Source organism: Kwoniella dendrophila, chromosome 2, assembly GCF_036810415.1.
Source record: "Kwoniella dendrophila CBS 6074 chromosome 2, complete sequence".
NCBI lineage: Eukaryota > Fungi > Basidiomycota > Tremellomycetes > Tremellales > Cryptococcaceae > Kwoniella > Kwoniella dendrophila.
In genome coordinates this window covers 1,332,957-1,352,573 of record NC_089477.1, presented here as the reverse complement: position 1 = coordinate 1,352,573, position 19,617 = coordinate 1,332,957, and the positions used below count along the sequence as shown (strand labels likewise).

General features: G+C 38.7%; 8 protein-coding genes and 1 non-coding gene across 9 annotated transcripts; 5 read left to right on the top strand and 4 right to left on the bottom strand.

Annotated features, from left to right (window-relative positions):
* Window positions 1-531: 531 nt before the first annotated feature.
* L201_001913 lies at window positions 532-622 on the bottom strand. Its single transcript has one exon. It is a non-coding gene; the product is annotated as a tRNA-Phe (tRNA).
* A 550-nt stretch (window positions 623-1,172) lies between these two features.
* L201_001912 (adenosylhomocysteinase) lies at window positions 1,173-2,979 on the top strand (the record flags this gene model as incomplete). Its single annotated transcript, XM_066217695.1, has 7 exons — window positions 1,173-1,241; window positions 1,333-1,487; window positions 1,589-1,872; window positions 1,938-2,173; window positions 2,240-2,451; window positions 2,515-2,690; window positions 2,750-2,979. 7 exons carry the CDS (start codon window positions 1,173-1,175, stop codon window positions 2,977-2,979), a joined length of 1,362 nt encoding a protein of 453 aa, XP_066073792.1.
* An 850-nt stretch (window positions 2,980-3,829) lies between these two features.
* L201_001911 (uncharacterized protein) lies at window positions 3,830-5,110 on the bottom strand (the record flags this gene model as incomplete). Its single annotated transcript, XM_066217694.1, has 6 exons — window positions 3,830-3,893; window positions 4,025-4,128; window positions 4,250-4,321; window positions 4,385-4,426; window positions 4,543-4,946; window positions 5,056-5,110. The coding sequence occupies 6 exons, from the start codon at window positions 5,108-5,110 to the stop codon at window positions 3,830-3,832; spliced, it is 741 nt and encodes a 246-aa protein (XP_066073791.1).
* A 2,483-nt stretch (window positions 5,111-7,593) lies between these two features.
* Window positions 7,594-9,195, top strand: L201_001910 (uncharacterized protein; the record flags this gene model as incomplete). Its single annotated transcript, XM_066217693.1, has 3 exons — window positions 7,594-8,816; window positions 8,929-8,998; window positions 9,112-9,195. 3 exons carry the CDS (start codon window positions 7,594-7,596, stop codon window positions 9,193-9,195), a joined length of 1,377 nt encoding a protein of 458 aa, XP_066073790.1.
* Window positions 9,196-11,164: 1,969 nt separating this feature from the next.
* On the top strand, window positions 11,165-12,718 carry L201_001909 (uncharacterized protein; the record flags this gene model as incomplete). The annotated part of the gene is made up of 7 exons (XM_066217692.1): window positions 11,165-11,358; window positions 11,420-11,534; window positions 11,602-11,710; window positions 11,784-12,075; window positions 12,140-12,210; window positions 12,287-12,511; window positions 12,582-12,718. 7 exons carry the CDS (start codon window positions 11,165-11,167, stop codon window positions 12,716-12,718), a joined length of 1,143 nt encoding a protein of 380 aa, XP_066073789.1.
* Window positions 12,719-13,243: 525 nt separating this feature from the next.
* Window positions 13,244-14,094, top strand: L201_001908 (uncharacterized protein; the record flags this gene model as incomplete). Its single annotated transcript, XM_066217691.1, has 5 exons — window positions 13,244-13,353; window positions 13,524-13,566; window positions 13,705-13,744; window positions 13,871-13,945; window positions 14,042-14,094. The coding sequence occupies 5 exons, from the start codon at window positions 13,244-13,246 to the stop codon at window positions 14,092-14,094; spliced, it is 321 nt and encodes a 106-aa protein (XP_066073788.1).
* Window positions 14,095-14,272: 178 nt separating this feature from the next.
* On the bottom strand, window positions 14,273-16,525 carry L201_001907 (uncharacterized protein; the record flags this gene model as incomplete). The annotated part of the gene is made up of 6 exons (XM_066217690.1): window positions 14,273-14,428; window positions 14,498-14,529; window positions 14,615-15,348; window positions 15,433-15,778; window positions 15,861-15,960; window positions 16,106-16,525. The coding sequence occupies 6 exons, from the start codon at window positions 16,523-16,525 to the stop codon at window positions 14,273-14,275; spliced, it is 1,788 nt and encodes a 595-aa protein (XP_066073787.1).
* Window positions 16,526-17,005: 480 nt separating this feature from the next.
* L201_001906 (uncharacterized protein) lies at window positions 17,006-17,757 on the top strand (the record flags this gene model as incomplete). The annotated part of the gene is made up of 4 exons (XM_066217689.1): window positions 17,006-17,072; window positions 17,181-17,354; window positions 17,502-17,576; window positions 17,651-17,757. 4 exons carry the CDS (start codon window positions 17,006-17,008, stop codon window positions 17,755-17,757), a joined length of 423 nt encoding a protein of 140 aa, XP_066073786.1.
* Window positions 17,758-17,988: 231 nt separating this feature from the next.
* On the bottom strand, window positions 17,989-18,941 carry L201_001905 (uncharacterized protein; the record flags this gene model as incomplete). Its single annotated transcript, XM_066217688.1, has 4 exons — window positions 17,989-18,136; window positions 18,209-18,347; window positions 18,438-18,763; window positions 18,832-18,941. The coding sequence occupies 4 exons, from the start codon at window positions 18,939-18,941 to the stop codon at window positions 17,989-17,991; spliced, it is 723 nt and encodes a 240-aa protein (XP_066073785.1).
* Between the last annotated feature and the right edge of the window lie 676 nt (window positions 18,942-19,617).

Below are 19,617 nucleotides of genomic sequence, written 5' to 3'. Positions count from 1 at the left end.
CTTCTGTTTAGGCTTTACTATTTCTTTAACACGATTGTATTGGAGGGAACAGTACAGCAAGCATAGTTTTGGGATATTACTCGTATTGGTTTGCCTTTTGGTCATGTCTAGCAAAGAGTAAGTTTGATATATATACAAGTCGCAGATTAAGTATTGACAAAGGGGACGAGAGAAAATAGAGTTGTACGGGAAGGTTGAAGAAGAGAGAAACAAGAAAGGTATTAAAAGACTCGTACGCCAGTATATTTATATATATATATATATATATCGGTGGATGCATGTTGTAAGAGCCAAGTTGACTCAACTAGAGTGTACTTGCGCCTCTGCACAATATCTTGTAAGTAATGCAAAAAGTACAAAATCGTATCAAGGCGTTACTACTGATCAGGCTTACGACTACGGTATTATCATTCCGTCTAGTTAGCTGTTTTAAGTCAAACTTTAATCCTCAAACAAACATACAAAAAACACTGGCATCGATGCTGAAGGATGACCGCTATCAAACAAAAGAAAACAGAAAGCAAAAGGATTTGGCGCCACCCGGGATCGAACCAGGGACCGCACGATTGCAGAGTGTTTTACAGACTTCAGTCGTGCGCTCTCCCAACTGAGCTATGTCGCCGTTGATTGTTGAGCTGGTTTTGGCTCTGTTATATATAACAAGACGGTTGTACAAGGTTGAGGGATCGCTAAGCAACTGACATGCTGAAATAAATAGAATACTCTTCGCCTATATCCTGCTCTGTACAGCATAGCTCCTTCACGGGCTGAACGGTAGATAAACACAGCTTGAGAACATTTGTCAAGTAAAAATGACAAAATAACTACTTTGCCACAAGTGATAAAAAGCGGAAATAGGGCTGACAGATGATCTTTGATCGCGGTTGAGAAGTGGGGGGTTGTACGATTGTCAATGCCACGAATTTCAGGGTAAAATATGTAAATAACATACCATGCGCCGACTTTTTTTTGTTATTTTTTTTCAAAAGTAAAGCAGCTAGGCGGCCGATGGAGGTTTTGAATTATCAGATCGATTGTATAGTGACAGTCGTATCATCGTTAACATTCTTTTTTCTTTTCTTTCCTTCTTGGCTTATATAATTCCAACCTTCTCATTCCTCTTTTCTTCTTTCTTCCTTTTCTAAAAACAAAAACTAAAAACATCATCAAAAATGGTATGTCCTACCTCTTCTTTCTACTACAGACGTACTTCGTGTCATCTTACACATATCGAAGAGAAGGTCGCGCTTTGATGAATCTGGAATTGTTCAACCACGTTCGTTCATCGATTATACAGTCAACTAATAATGCTCCTTCCTCTTTATCCAATAGTCCAACTACAAGGTCGCCGATATCTCCCTCGCCGCTTTCGGTAGAAAGGAAATTGAGCTCGCTGAGCATGAAATGCCAGGTCTCATGTACCTCAGAGAGAAATACGCCAAAGAGCAACCTCTCAAAGGTGCTAGAATTGCTGGTTGTCTCCACATGTAAGTTAAAGTTTCCTTATATATCCATTTATCTATATCACATATCGTCATGTTGTTTATGTCTAGATCATATACTGATCGAACCTCGCTTTTTCATACAGGACCATCCAAACCGCCGTTCTCATTGAAACCCTTACTGCTCTCGGTGCCCAAGTTACCTGGTCATCATGTAACATCTTCTCCACCCAAGATCACGCTGCCGCTGCTATCGCCGCTACCGGTGTCCCAGTTTACGCTTGGAAAGGTGAAACCGAAGAAGAATACATCTGGTGTGTTGAACAAACCCTCGCTGCCTTCCCAGAAGGTAAAGCTCTCAACATGATTCTCGATGATGGAGGTGATTTAACCTCCCTCGTACACGAGAAATTCCCTCAATACCTTGACGGTAAGTTAGCTGCCTCAAGCTCTTCCTCCACGCGAGCTCAGCTGATAACCAATTGCATAATATAGACATTCGAGGTGTATCTGAAGAAACCACCACCGGTGTTCACCACTTATACAAAGCTTTCAGAGATGGTAAACTCAAGATCCCAGCCATTAACGTTAACGATTCCGTTACCAAATCTAAATTCGATAACTACTACGGTTGTAGAGAATCCCTCGTTGATGGTATCAAAAGAGCTACCGATGTTATGTTAGCTGGTAAAGTCGCTGTCGTTGCTGGTTTCGGTGATGTCGGTAAAGGTGTAAGTCGATTAGCCTCATGAGTATCATTGTGACATAAGCTCACTAGATTCCCTTATCATTTTTAGTGTGCCGAATCCCTCAGATCTTACGGTGCCCGAGTCCTCGTTACCGAAATTGATCCTATCAACGCTCTCCAAGCTGCCATGGCCGGTTACGAAGTCACCACCATGGAAGATGCTGCCCCCAGAGCTAACGTTTTCGTAACCACCACTGGTTGTAGAGATATCATCACCGGTGAACACTTCTCAGTCATGCCTGAGGATGCCATCGTTTCCAAGTGAGTTGGACCAGGTGCAGGCACAGGTGCAGAATCCACAACTCATGCTGACGACATTTATAGCATCGGTCACTTCGATGTCGAAATTGACGTCGCATGGCTCAAAGCCAACGCTGCTGAATGCATCAACATCAAACCTCAAGTTGACCGATACACCATGAAATCCGGTAGACACATTATCCTCCTTGCTGAAGGTCGTCTCGTTAACCTTGGTTGTGGTACTGGTCACCCATCTTTTGGTGAGTTATAGCGCACTTCGCATGGAAGCACTTTTCACTAACTCATTTTTCGGTTTCAGTCATGTCATGTTCATTCGCCAACCAAGTCATGGCCCAAATCGCCCTCTGGACCGATGCCAAATCATACCCTCTCGGTGTTCACATGCTTCCTAAATCACTTGACGAAGAAGTTGCCCGAGCTCACTTAGCCCAACTTAACATCAAATTAACCAAGATGTCCAAAGTACAAGCTGATTACCTCGGTTTACCAGAAGATGGTCCTTACAAACCAGACCACTACCGATACTAAGTGCTTCATCAATTTGGCCTCAACTGCCTTTCGAAGTTTCTTATGTTATCCTTATGTCTGATTTAGGTTTCGCTCGAAAATAGGATATACCCCTGCTCAGTTTCAATTATTACCCGTCATCAATTTAGATTTTTCACAATAACAAATTGCATTGCATACCCTTATCATCATTTTTTCCTTTCTGTTTGTCATTATTATCATTACTTTTTGGGCTTCAACTGCCGCTTGTTACATTATCATTTTTTTCCCTCACACATACAAACACATAGATGTATATAGCAACAACGAATTCTTATAGAAGATCCAAAGAGAAAACGGGTTCCTTTTAACAAATCAAAAAACAACATCTTTCCATTTTGATTTGATTATCCTCTCTGCCATAGATATGTTCGTATCACGTATAAATTGTAGAGTAGATTAGTCTTATCAGATAAAACGATGCATGGAACTGGCGGAGCATACAGTTTGCAGTAGTGTACCTTTGCTGCTGTCTGTTTAGTTCGGTGGTCTTCACACCAATATTTTAGATGGCTTAGTCTGATGAGTTGCACTGTCAATCAGGATGCACAGAAGCTATTGTGACAGTCATATGCACTATCACAATGTTTGTCTCGCCTCATTTGGGGAGATTACTGCATTGGTTTGCGATAATTGTACAAGTCACACCATACAGACAAAGGACAAAGAGATGTTGTACTTCACGTATCAGGTCTCTGACTGCGTAATCGTTGCATACATGTGTCTATGTACAAAGTATATACATTTATTTCTCTGTTTCTTCCACGATTGCCTTAAGAAGGCTGTGCCAAAAATATGAAAGATAGCTGAATTGATAGTGTGAATTGCGTTTTTAAGCAGATTGAGCTTTAGCTAATTCATCCTGTTCCCTCTTGACAGCCTTTTGAGCAGCGGGTCTACGCGGAAAGTCGTCGTAGCAAGGATCAGCTTAAAGACTCAATCGGGAACCAAGTATACCATGGTAATCAATCCTTTCATCGTTTTTAATAGCTACATTTTCACCAAGAAATGAAATATGATAACTCACCTTTCCATTACTCTTTTATGCCATCCTTTAAATCCTTCACCAATTTGGAAAACACCTTTTGCTTTACCTGCAACGAAAGCGTTGATGGCGAAAAACATCAAGAACTATAACAAAACGAGCAGTCTTAGCTTGATGTGATTCGAAAATCTGATTCATAGGAAAGGGGAATACCAAGGTGTCGTAAAATATCGTAAAAAGTAACAAAGTATAAAGGAAACAACTTACATCACCTTCTCCAGGATTTTCAGTTCCAGAGAACCAACCAGTTGAATTTTCCTTGGTGAGGAATTTCTCGGCCTACATAGATGAGAACAATTATGTATAAGCTTATCATAGTCGAAACATATTAATGAGACTTACAAAATTGATTGATTGTTGAAGCTGTGAACCAATAACTTTACCCTACACGTTGGAAGTTAGCGCTTCATTGCTTTCCCGTTGACCTTCACCTTCTATATATCTATCTATATATCTATTTACCTGTATTCTCAATTTGATGAATAATCAAGATAACTTACAGTCAAATAAGATGTAAAATCTTGAACTGCTTTTTTATTTCCTTCATTCAGATTGTTACCATTTTCATCATCAGTTTTACCTTGAATCCAAGTTGTTGACATTACTTTGATAATTGCAGTTGATTGCATTAAATTTAACATTGAAGCTTCTGCATAATGTGACCAAAAATTATCTTGTTCAGTTTCTATCAAGTTAACTGTATTTGATTTATCTTTAACATCTGGTAAATTTAATAATTTATGTACAATAAAACTTGATTCAGTTAAAATCTCTCCATCTAATTCTAAACAAGGTGATTTTCCAGTAGGTGAAATATCCAACAATGATTTTGGTGAAGAATTTGTTTCAGTTCTAAAATGTACTTTAACATTATAAGGTAATCCTAATTCTTCCAAGACCCAAACTGATTAGTTGAAGAAAAAAATGGTCGATATTGATATTTAGTATACATCTTTTTGAGGATAATGGAGAATAACAAATGAAAAACAAAAAAATGATTTCGCCATACTCACACAATCTTTCAGATCTTGAACTATTTAAGTGATGTACAGTGATTTGATGGGACATCTTCTTACTGCTTTAGTATATAAACTGATTGTTTTTGCTAGAGAAAGGTAGATGAGTGAGATTACCTGAAGGTACAGACAGATAGACCATTAATCGAAGAACATCGAGGTTATTCATTCCTATATATATATTGTACATACACTAACAAGCTCTTTCTGTTCCATCACTTGCTTACTAACCGGCTTATCCCACTTGATGATACGATATTGCATATTGACATACAGTACTCGAGCAGTATGGTTCTTTATCAATTCACCCACATACAAAACGATCCGTGGATAACCGTTATCAGGTTCCTCCTTGATAGATTGAAGTGATCTCCGCCCCGTTATCAATCACCGTTCACTGTGTCATCTCTCCGGCGGACCGAAAGCTTGGACCTGATGTTGATCATCAGCGAGAAGGCGAATGGGTTCAAGCTATCTCTCTGATTATATTGAATGATAGTCTGATGACAAAGATTAAATCGCTTGAAAACGGCTGTATAAGTTCATATTTATATAATTAACAAATGTAAACCCACATTCAATCTATGATCACGGGGGGTTAAAGTTACGGAATTGAGTGTTACTGAACCCACTTTTTAGGTGTGGGGGTAATTCGGAGCTCGACTAAGTCGGGATTTATCATCAAACATCCAAGTACTTAGTCAATCAACGGCTCTGCTGTACAGCTGTTGTATAACGCTAAGACAAGATAAGCTGGTGATAAGCCCAGAATATCAATTAAAGGCAACAAGACTATTGCTAACGTGAAAGGGTGGGACACTTACATGTGGGACGCCTACATGCACAAGATCGCAAAAGAAAAATTGTGCTTACCGAGAATTTCAAGGCAAATGAGATATGTAGCAAGTATATTTGCACTTGACACGTCCCTAACATCAGTATTTTAGCCTACTGTAAATGGTTCTTACATGATTCCGATATTTGGATCTTGACTCATGTATACTTTTTGTGGAGAACAAGCAATGTATGTTGTGTTTCTCTATGATCATCTATCCTAAAAGAGCGCCTTCCCAATACCTTTCTATTTTAAGATGATATTCTTTGTAGGGCTGACATGCAGATGGAAGAACCTTACTGGCACAAGCACACTTATTACCGTATTCAAAAAATAACAGGACACTGACAGATCTTCGACGTCGAAGAAGAGTATACCTATTATAATAGTTACGGCAAAAAAGCCATAAGATGGCACATGGCCCGACGAATTATCCACTACATTTGTATACATCTTCCATCCTGTAATCAAAGCGTTACCAGATTTCGCCTCACCTAGGTGGCCGTCTGCATACGAGGACCTGTTCTGTGACTGACCACAAGTGAGGAAACTTTGATCTCAAGACTTGAGACATTTATTTGTAATTGGGCATTGGAGGAAGAGAACGACGATTTTCAGTTCCGTGAAAAACGCCACTGTAAGGTCTGAACGAAGCTACCCACTTCCACCCACGCTCGGTTCTCTCCGCCAGAATGTAGGCAATCTAGATTAGTTCCATTCTTCCATTGCATGTTCTCTACCTTATCTTTTCAATTCAGCAAAACACAACTCAAATTCAACTTTGAAATTGTCTCCCACAATTACTCAACAAGATCAGATAACGAATACCTTCACATCATCCTTTTAGTTGACTGTCCGCTGAATTGCTATCCCGCTGAAGCATTACCGTAGTAGTACAATAGAAAAGATGAAACGTTACCATTCCCTGTGATTTTTCAGGGGTTCGTATTAATGGTAGGCTCGTGCTCCCGCTTTTAGCTTTGTTTTCGATGACGCACAGACCCATTAATCCGGATCAAATTCATACTAGAACAACCAAAAATACGCTATTGTATGTTGTATTTTGAATCTGTGATATAATGTACTGTACGAGTACAGCTAAAGCAGTCTTTTGCTGTTAAAACAGCTTTTCTCCAAATGAACTTATCTACCTTAGACCCTTTAAGGTATAATAATGTACATTGCTCAGTTTCCGTAGCTCAAGTTGGTTAACAACCAGGGTGTATGTACGGATAGTCAAGACAACAAGTGTAAGCAAAGAGGTTTAAGCGTTAATAACATGGATAAACTCATCTGCTCAACCGTTTCAGAAGTTGTCAATGCTGATCTTTCACATAGCATCGACCTTTGAATATACAGAAACCACGATTTTTAACGAAATCGACTGACCCCCTTCATTCTTGCATCTTTTCTCAATTAAATCTACCTCTTTTCTCATGTTCTCTACATAGGTTCTTGGTTTTACTTTCCTTGGTCTCATCTTCGTTCATCCTCCACACGATATCACTTCTGCTAATATAGCAACCTCACGCTCTTTAGTAATACTCACGCTCTTTTACGTTCTATTCACATAGTATACCTTTATATATCCTTTCAACGACGTAGTTCAGTTCACCATTTATACCAAAAACAAATTTGCATAATTCTCTATAATTCATTAAATCAACTTGCTAATATTCGACCAAGAAAGCTCAAAAAGGATGTCAAGATCACACGTCGCTAATATGCATTCAATCTCATCTATACCATCAATGGACAATCGGGAAATGTTGCCTACACCAAGATCTGTACCTTCACCTTTATATGGATCTTCTGCGGAAAATAACAATGGAGCATGTACACCACCTTTAGTTATACCTAGAAAAACAAATGACCATGATAGCAGACCAAGAGATTCAGGTGTTCAAGCTATTGGAGCATTTTTTTCTACACCATACGATTCAGACTACGATTCCGATAACGAAGAAATCTCAATTCCACCAATTAATTCAAATGAACCAAATAGTAAAAACGATAATGGCACAATAACTATCCAACCTGTTGTAAGATCCAGATCAAGTAGAGCGATAAGTGTATCAGTCAGCAAAGCTCAAGCTAAAGCACATAAAGATGCTTTAGAAGCCAAAATCAAAAGTCAAGCTGGTGAATTGGATGATTGGGATAATAATGATAACGATAATGATGATGATTATGACGATGAGATTATAGAACCACCTGTATCACCTGCTAAGCGAATTGGAAATGGTTCATGGCAATCAGACGAATCAGGTAGAGTTAGACCTTTAACCGTAGTTGAATTTCCTGAACCTACTTTACAACCTGATCAAGGCCATGGTAAAGGATATCCTCAACCACCTTCTCATAATCCACAAAGACCAAATGGACCTATAAGAAGTCAATCTGACGGACCAAACGGATCCACCAGAACATCACCATCTCCAAATAGATCAAATACTTCTCCTTCTAACTATCATCCTCAACCTGGAAATAAATCTATACCTAGAATAGATACTTCTAATGGTGGATTATCACCACCTAGAACAATAATGTTACCACCACCTTCTTCACCAATATCACCTTTATTAGCTGCACCACCTAAACCTGTATTTTCATCTTTATCACCACCTTCTTCACCTTTTGCTTCTCCTTCACGTCATGGTAGAGGTGGTTCATCATCAAATGGCTCAATTAGAGGATTTGATGTAATGGCTGAAAAGAAAGCATTATTTAGAGAAGGTCAAGAAGAATTAATATCACCTTTTTCAACTAGACGTGATAAACCTGGTAGATCAGGTTTAAATGGTAAATCGCAAACTAAATCGGCTTTTTTAGCAAGTGGAATGGATTTTTGGAAAAGGTTTGAGGGACATGTTAAGCTAGATGAACAGGAAAGAGCAGCAAATAAAGAAAGTGGTAAAGAGAGGTAAGTGGCTTTTTTTCGTCACAATCGACAATCACTCTTTTCCTTGGCTTGATCAGCCTTAGTCAATTGACATTTCCGAGAGACTAACAATATCATTCTTAATCTACAATAGTGCATGGCTTTCAAAGGCCCAAGAGAGAAATGGTAGAATCAAGAAGATGATCTGGGTTTTCCTAGTAATTGTACGTCAACTTCTTCGACTCACCATTGTTATTCAAGACCTTCGGTGATCTGTTTTTGTAGTATCCCTTTCATTGCATCAGCTGACATCGACATATCTTTTCCAATATCATAGTTGATTATTCTCGTCGTTGCATTGGTAGCTTACTTTGTCACGAAACCTTCATCTGAACCCAAAGCAGTAGCAACATCCATTTAACATGATATGGTATATCATTGGTATTTGAAACTCTACAATACGACCTACCTCCATCAAATGCTTCGCTGTTCTCGCACGATAGTCTGTTGGAATTTAGATTTGAAATCAAGTTATACTTTTCTTACTTACTACAACTCGGACGATGTTGAATTTCATCACGAATAACGGACTTTTTACATGTTTTCCGCTTATGTTTTTTCATATTTTCTTATTACCTTAACCTCAGTGATATCTTATATGGTTTTAACGATCACAGAATGTCTTCTTTGTTATTTTCGGTAGGTATCCTGTTTTGTTCTGTTACTTGCAATAATTCAAATTCTGTTGTTCATATCTCGACTATGCACATTCTACGATACCTGTCGATGCGCAATAAGTTTCGGGCATGAAGTAATTACAATGTATGGCGCTCTACGACATGATGTTTGGTTGCCAAAATAGCAAGTGTCAAAAGTGGTAGTAGTTGTCGAAGTCCAAATGAATGATGGACAAGGATATAGAAGAATAATGAGGAGAACGTAAAAATCAAGCGTCAAGCGAAGTGAGGTCTAATTGCAGCTGGATATCCTGCAAATTTTCTTGTTACGACAGCAGCAGTTTTTCCAACACTACTTCTATATGCGACTGTATGTGATCATACCCATTGACGTTGATTGGCTAATACCATGGAAATGAAAACAATTGTACCTGAACATATGGTTCGGTTCCACCCTATTGCCCAAGTTACCAAATAAGATATGATGTTGTTGCGAGAACACCAGCTAAACCACATGCGGACGTGCATTATAAACCTCTTACAAGACTGTTCTCGTATGGCCTGCAATAATTAGTAGTGCTTACGGATTTAACGGGAGTACCTCAAAGATCTCGATAGAAAAGGGATCAGAAAAATTTGGAATTTCCCTCTTCCATAGAAGTTGAATTCATGTGGTGATTCCAGATAAACGTATGTAAAATCGATATATAGACGCTGTTTGCGCTTCACACTTGATGTTTATTTGCTTCAAGCCATCAAATCGGACTAGTATTAGCCAAACCCGAAAGAATGTGGTTTAAAGGTCATTCCCACAGCTTAGCTTGTTGATGGTCCAGTAAACGAGAGTTCTCTGGACACGATATATTGAGACATAATTCCGAATATATACTACGTCCTCAATTTGATGACCTTGACATTCCAAACTCCTGCGCAAAGCATACCTTAAGCATCATGATGATGAAAGAAACATATTTTTGTTCTATTTTAACCCTAACATCTCTAAAAATTCGGAAAATCGCTTAATCTCCCTCAAGATATAACCCATCTAATGAGTGTAAAAATATAAATACTGATGTTCTATTAAGCCACAAACGTATAAAAGTACCTTACAAGTACTCAACATCGTTAAAATCAATTCACAAGGTAGGGGTATGGTGTTATCAACCACTTCATTCTAGATAGGAGAAAAAAAGAGGACTTGAACGGTTATTTCATGTTGTCATTTCTGATTGATATGATTTGATCGTGGAAATTTTATTTCCGGATAAGGGAAACTACTTGGTGATGGTATGTACGGTAAGAGAGTGAGGACCCGAGAGGTAATGGAGATCTCTCAATCCTCATTTTTCAGTAACGGATTACCCTGTTTTTCTACCTTTTGTATGTTCCTCTTTTCCATCACGTTTACGGTACTTGACTTAGACTTGGACCTCTTCTTTAGTTTGAAGATGCAATCAAGAAAGATAAATTTGATGCACATCTCATTCCAAAAATAACCCATCTCGTTTCTTGGCTCCAACATCTTCAATTCTTTATTTATACATCACATTTCTCTTACGAATTGAACTTTACCATATCTCCGTTTCCCTTTCAATTTGTTTCAACAAAATCAACAAAAAAGAGGTTTGGAAGGCAGCATAAACTTTGCTTCGATTCGACAACTCATCCACCCAATCATACAATTACACAACCAATAAATAGTTAATCATCAAAATGGCCGACATTGATAACGGTGGAGATAACATGCCAGACATGACTGAGGATGATCCATGTGCTATGTCAAATTCAGATGAACATAGAGGTTTAAGAATTGGGGCAATCTTCATTATCTTAGTTACTTCATTAGCAGGTACTCTGACACCTATATTATTTAGACATTCATCTTTAGTACCTACACCAGTATTTGAGTGAGTATTCAGAATAATCTCACTTTTCTATAGCTCCCACTGACGAATTCGTTATACATAGCTTTGCAAAATACTTTGGGTCAGGTGTTATCATTGCAACTGCTTTCATACATCTGCTAGCACCTGCGTGGGATGAATTGACTTCAGAATGTTTGACTGGTGCATGGACTGAATATGTAGGTATCCACCATCATCCCTTATCGTGCCAAATAAACTTTGCTTATAACGGTTCATATTTTGTAGGATTGGGCACCAGCAATTGCTATGGCTGCTGTTTACGGTATCTTCTTTGCTGAAGTTGCTGCCTACAGAATCGGTACCAAACGATTAGAGAAACTTGGTATGAACTACAGTGAGTTTTGAGTTTTTTTCCCATGAAAGCAAGACAAGAGTCGTACTAATTCATGTTTCATGATTTGATTTAGGTGCTCATGCTCATGATGAAACTGATGCGCACGCACACGACCATGCTCAAGATCCACCACTTTCAGTTGATACATCTGCTCCAGCTGATAGACATCACATTCACCCATCTATATCCCACTCTCATCCTCATGGCGAAACCGATGCGCAATTACAAGCTATGTCAGAAAAGAGAAAACTAGATGCTGAATCTGGTTCGGATATTGATACTGTCAATCAACTACCAAGTAGAGCCGAAGCTCAAGCACAATTAGTTGCTGTGGGTGTACTTGAATTTGGTGTTGTGTTGCATTCGTAAGTTGAACCCCCTCGACTGTGAGGTCACTAGGATCATATTGACAACCTTGGTCCCGCATAGCGTTATTATTGGTCTTACCCTTGGTACAACTGACGAATTCATCACCTTGTTTATCGTCATCATTTTCCACCGTAAGTTGTTTTTAGCTTTAGCACAATCAGCTGTCATGTTCTGATCTGCTTGCTAATCACCGGACTTCATATGTAGAAATGTTCGAAGGTTTAGGTCTTGGTTCCCGATTGGCCTCCCTCAACATACCCAAGAGTCTCAACTACGCTCGATGGGGTGCTGCTCTCTTCTACTCAATCTGTACTCCTGTCGGTGTTGCCATCGGTATCGGTGCCAGGAACAGTTACAATGGTAACGGTGCTACCGCCAACATCGTTTCAGGTATCTTAGATGCTACTTCAGCTGGTATCCTTTTATACACTGGTAAGTTCTCATCTAACTCACCTGTAAATGGTGAACATTGAATCCTGACATCAAGCTTGTTATCTTATAGGTCTCGTTGAGCTTATGGCCCATGAAATCTTACTCAACCCAAGAATGATGAAATCAAAGAACTCAAGAATGGCTTACATCTTCATTTGCATGTTATTGGGTTCAGGTTTAATGGCTTTACTTGGTAGATGGGCATAATCGTCTCTCTTGATGGTACACCTATCGGTTTCGTTCAAAATTACTAGATTCACCATATTATCCAGCAATAATTCTCATAGTCATATCGAAAGAATAATCGTAGCTAGGCATAGCTGTTTGTTCTCTGTTCTCTATTCTCTTCTGGTATAATCATGCATATAGACTTTCTCTAGATTACAGATCGCAATATTCATAATGTTCCTTCGTCTCATATGACAATCTATGTGCTAACCATCAAGCTGGAACAAGTATTTTTAATTCTACGAGATAAAGATCGCAAAATATGTGTGTATACTTGCTGCATAATTGCAAATCAAAATCTAAAATCTTACATTCAAACCTTATCTATGAAACTTTGAGCCGGAAAAAATTACCGTCATACCTAACAACAACCATATTCCGGCTAACTCGAACCTGATCATTCGCATAACATGTCTTTCAGTGTATCTTAACTTGTTTGAACTTGTATAATATGGTCTTCGACGCTCAAATACCTCACTTGCTCACATATCAACTACAGTGAAAATGGCACCTATCGGAGATACAACAGACTACTTGGGTTATGCTTATGCAACTTTGTTAGCTGTGGGAGGTATAATGGGTGGATTGAAGAGAGGTTCAAAGATATCACTTGTGTACGTCAATCTCCTGCTTGAATGTGATAACCATTTTATCCCAAGGATGAGGTTGCTCATGAGTGGAATGACTCATTCATTGAATGACGATCGTGCATCTTTGATCTGATTAATAATGAAAGAGAAACTGGGATCCGATATTGACAATTGTACTGCTGCATATCCAATAGTGCTGGCTGTGGTTCTTCTCTTTTAGCTGCTTATGGTGCCAGTGTAAGTCAACATTTCATCTATATGTATGCTTATGTATACACAGCGTTATTATACCTGCGATATATGATATAGCGAAATAATCCACTGATCTCGTAATTCCTTCTTGTTCGTGCTGCATTTACGTTTACCGATATATAGCGAGTTTCACAAAATTCAGCAGATGTTATACCTTCTTTAGGTAAGTGATCAAAATCTTCATGTAACATTTGGCTCGAGATATAACCTATATACGATCTTCTGATATAAAACGGATAGAACCGGAAGTACACAGGCTAAATAATTTGATTAATTGTTTTGTTTATAGCAACGGCATCCACCTTATTAATATTGATGGGATATAGATTTTATCAAGGTAGAAAATTCATGCCAGCTGGATTAGGTTAGTGACTTTTCTCCTCTCTATGTCCTCGTCCTCTTTATCGATTTTTCACTATCACTCTATGGCTTGCTGATATCATGTCGATCTTCAAACTAGTCGCCGCTCTTTCCTTATTGATGGCAATTCGATATTACAATCTTAAACCTTAAACCATGAACTTTTAACGATCATAAAATTCATATCATGTCTGAAAAGATAAAACCCCACGAACAAGGGACAAAAGGATAACGAAAATATGCATGTATTAAACTATATATACAACTTTCACCAATAACAGCATGATCTTTGACGACATCATTTCAATTCATTTGGGAAAAAATAATTTACCTACACTTCATTAGAAACTTCGTAAACCCTTCTCCACCATCTTCTTCTCCTAGTAGTTCGTCTCAAAGCTAATCCAGGCATTGTTCCCACCGTTACATTGCCGTTCTTATCTGTAAGAGGTGTCTCAGCTTCTGTGTACGGTGTAGGAGCGGGATTCTGAAATCAATATGGTCAACCACATGTGTCAGCCGAGTCCTTAACCGAAGTTTATCGGCGATTACTTACCTGCCATGAATCATCTGTATATTGCCATCCCTCTATTTCGATTTCAAAGATATAATACATGGTCAGTTCCCAGATCCTAGCTTATACTCCTACTGAGGATACATAAAATAGACTTACCGTCATCCACACCTTTATCACTCCATAAACCAACTAAATTAATTCTCCAATCTTCATTTGGAATATACTCCCAACCTGTCTTCAAAGCCAAAATCATTTTAGCTTGTTTATCTTTCTCATCTGTATTTGTATTTTCTGTTGATGTTGAAGAGGAAGAAGAAGGTAAAGGTAAATTATCTTCAATTGAATTCCATTTTGTATTTTCGTTTGAAACTTTTATCCAAGGTGATTTATCACTTGCTCTTAAATTTTTCGATGACCAACTACCTAGAGGTATAATGTTATTACTCAAAGAACCACCTAAAGTTGAATTTGAAGAAGAAGAAGAAGAAGAAGAATTTGATGTTGTGGTACCAATAGATAATTTAGGATCTAATCTTTCATTTTCCCATACCTCAACTTTAGATATTTTACTTCTACCTATTTCATCAGATAGTTTATCATCTAGTAAGAATTCTTCAATATATGATCGAATTTTCTTGGTAATCGGATGAGATGGCAATGAAAGTATGAATGGGGTTAAATTTGGATGGAATAATAATGGGGGTGCTATACCTAGCGGTAATAGAATATAGGGAATTAGGTATGAAGGTGTTAAAGGAAGTAGTAGAGTGGCTGGTAAAGCTACCAGTATTAAATGGGTGAAAGTTATAGGTAAAGTGGAAGGTGAAATTGGTTGATTAGGTGATTGGAAAGTTGATAATCTTGGTGCTATAACGTCGTAACCATCGGAGCTATGAAAGTGTTTATGTATATCAGTACGTCACATGTCAGGTGAAAATAAAAAGTGCTATTCAGCTCTGTATAGCCTGACTCACACTAAGCCCATTAAATTTTGAATAGCTTGTATATTCATATAAACATCAACACTACTTTCAGTTTCTTTCGGAGGAACAACAATTTTTTCTATCGTTTCACCTTCGGAGTCCTTTGTCGTACTATAACTTCCTGTAGATCCATGATTCGTATTTGACGCACTACTTGCACTGACGCTAGGCTTTGAAGGGTCAGGTGAAGGTGGTACATATTTACGATCTGTTATGGTTGAAGCAGGTATAGATATGCCTAACAACGATTCTAATGGTAAATTCTTTTCATGTATATGTAAAAGAATCAATATGAGTACTAAGGATGGAAGTATTAGTAAAGCTCGAGGTTGAAAGCCTATGCCACAAGGATATCAGCTTATAGACCTAGCCGAGTCACATAGAATCACCACGTCAAGAACGGATACCATTAAGCTTACATATAAAAGTCCATACCATCATATAAGCCCATGTCCAAATAGGTTTCCTCCAAAATAAAACTTCTTCAACTCTATCCATTAACCAGAAAATTGGGCCTACCTACAGAATATTGATATAATAGATCAGCGAAGGACTCAACCACAACATGCTCAAATAGTTCTAGACTGCAAGATCCGCTGCACACTATTTGTTGTATTCCATATAATCCTGAGATACGGATATGAGCTGGAAAAAATTGACTCACCCTAGTTACAAACCTTCTAAAATTGTTACTGACCAGCGGCAAACTAAAGTTTTCCCTCTGAGTAGTTAATTCTCTAGGTACGCCTTGATTGCGACCTTTCTTGTGAGCTGAAGCAGATGTATTGACAGAAGCAGGCAACTTGGGCAAATTTGGCGGTAGCAAACTTGATAGTAGTAAATCTGATACATTCGACGATAATGACATTGATGTTGAACTTGATTTCCTAGTTGCTCCGCTTGTTGTCCCAGCATTCATGCCAGAAGAAGGTGGAAAGCTAGGTATATTGCTTTTGGCTTTGACATCCCTGTTACGCGTACTTGTTGTCGAAGATGTGTTTGAAAGGTCAGGAGGTGAAATTGGGATCGCTGATGTCGGTATACTCGAAAGTAGATGAGGTGGTATAACAGGTAAATCCAACATGATAGACCGCTATAACCACTAGGCCGTTCTTATCGTCCTAGCTTTTTTGCCCTCCTGCCTTCTTAAGAAAGTAGTATGAGGGAACGAGATGTAAAGTCACTTTCTGATCCAACGCTCTGCATCATTTTATCTTCATCCTACTTCTTAATTTCACTCTCGGTGACGTTGTCAATAGCCGAATGAATGATGATAATACGAGCGGCCATATCCGCCTAAAGTCGCGTCCATGTTCGAGGACACCATTGGTCATTATAAGGTGTTGAAACGAAATCATGCATGATTCCTCTTAGCATGAAGCTACTTTATGATCTGGAAATTACACACGAAAAGGGAGACCAGAAACTCGAAAACAATATCTGGAAGACGGATATATCAAACCGAAACATAACATCAACCGTTAACAATCTCGAAGTTTCAGTCGCGCCTCATAACAACAATAACCATAAGATCTATTGATCATCTTATCAGCCTATCTCGAATATGACAATACACGGATTATGGGTAATATCCAAAGCTGGGGGTTTGGTCTTTTCGAGGTCTTATAGTGGTAAGCTCCAATGCCGCTATACCTACCGTCTGCATACCTCACCTATACCACTTCTTCTTCATCAATGTATCAATCAGAGTAACCGCTTATATACCCTCTAATTTTCAGATGTTCTTCCTCCTCAACCAGTAAATACGATATTGACGTTAGCAGGTATACTACACGGTATACATGCTATAACGGCGAAGTTGGATCCAGCTCCTATACCTGGTACGCCTACAGGTGGGTTAGAAAGTTTTGAAGCTGAAGGATGGGGTGGTAAAGTCTTTTTGACACCGACCGGTAAGTAATCAAACTCTGATCTGCTGGCGGTATAACTAGTATATACTATCGTTTGGACCTTGATCAGTGACAAGACGGTATCGCTATGATATCACATTGTACCATATGAACAAGAAATACTGATGGGCCGCCTGAATATGTGAATAGGCACAAAATTCGTCGTATTACATTCATTACCTCAATCAGGCTTAGAGGAATTAATGAGGAGGATATATGAGATATGTAGGTTTAATACGCTTATGGAACAATCGTAGGGTTCTTTCTGGAAATGGCTAAAATCTGGTTACTATCAATAGATTCAGATGCGGTGATGAAGAATCCATTTCACACACCTGAAATGCCAATAAATTCTGCTCTGTTCGATACAAAACTGCAGACTCTTATGTCTAGTATGAACGCATAGAGAACCAACGTTTTTATAGAAGAAAGGATCTGGAAGATCAACTACCCTGTCTATTGGACAATCATGCTCAAAAAGCATTATACCTTGAATAGATACCCTGCATTCATAATTTCTGTATTTTACATGTACTGTACATACTATCAATTTCACACCGACCTAGGTCCTATTCAGTTCACCATCATCGTTCTTGTCTTGATCAGGGAACCGTCAGACAACATGAACAGCCATGGTCTAACCTGTCCAGGCATCGATCTCATTGTCAACCACGTTAGTCAATTCATCTTCTATAGAACCTTCTCCATCCATTACGTCAATTGTTAGGCCCTCTAAACCTTTTCTTGTGGCTATAGCTAAAATGACTTTACCAACGAGCTCTCGACTAAATGTACTCATCCATAATTAGTGTGTGTTCTCTTTAGCCGATGAAATCGATAAGAGTGGTGAAACTTACCTGGTCTGCTTCAAATGAGTCTTACCAAGCTGTACTTGACCAGCGGAATCAAGTGTTAAACCACCAGGACGAACAACTGTAAACTGAATTTGTTTACGTTTATGCAGTTCAATTTCAGCCTTTAATTTGGCATCGAGATCTGAGCGATTGAAAAAACATTATTCATTAAGTCCGGCGTGTATTGATGAAGTACGCTGGAGTAAATTATTTTCGAACGGTATTGACTCACAAGTAGGAATAGCTTTCCATACTCTATCTGATGTACTTTTATCTTCATCATTATACCAATCTGGCCAACCTTTATCTCTAGTTCTTACATCTACAGCACCAACTAAAATCAATCTTTTCTTATTTGATGATTCCATTGCGTCAAATATCTTGACTGCACCTTGATAATCTATAACATCAGGTCCAGGTTCTTTACCTCCTGCACCAGCTGCAAATACAACTACATCAGGATTAACTTCAGTAAACAATGATGTGAAATCAGGTACTGAAGCATCTTCGAGTGATAATATATGTATTTTAGCTCCTATTTTTTTCAATTCGTCAGAGCTACATTATAAACATTCAGTGTGTTTAACTATCTCTGTCTACCAGACATGGGATGTCAATGCACTCACTGCCCATCATTTCTGATCACGGAATGAACTTCATGTCCTTCTTCAACAGCTTGCTTTGTAAAGTATTGGGCTACTTTCCCACCACCTCCAATGATTATGAATTTGACCATTTCTGTGGTGTTAAGTATAGGATAAGAATTTCTTAGCTGAGAGTGTATCGTAAGGACTGTGGATTGGACGTAGCAGTCTTTATATATATTGACATTCCTGTTCCGCTTATTCATGCTCAAACCCCATACGGTCTAGATATGACATCTATCGTCATAGGGGAACATCTTAAACCGCCAAAGTGGAGGTAACTAAAATGATAAACGGTTAAACAAACAAACTACCAGAACATTACAGATCCAAAGGCAGTCACTGACTAGCGGAACTAAAAGGGGATTACAACTTTTGTAATAAATACGAACGTGCTTGTGGCATCGGGAATAGCATCATAACATCAATCCTGTCCATCGAGTCCTCTCGCTAGTTATTCATTTCATGATCGCGTAAACGTAGTAGATTACCTTTTTCTTGTACATGATATCGCTCCTCTCCCAGCGAGAGGAACGTCGGATACATTGTCACTACTTCATCTACCTCTCAACTCTTAGCTCGCGAGCTTACCTGTCAACAGCTCAACACTCTCGTGGAAGCGATTAAATTCGTTCTTGCCACTCCTTTACCTCCACTTATATCATCATCGACACCACCTCCGACACCATCATCACCGACTGACCCGTCATAATAACCTCTCACATCAGCCTCTCTTCACTCCCGTTTACAATATAATATAGCTTGATC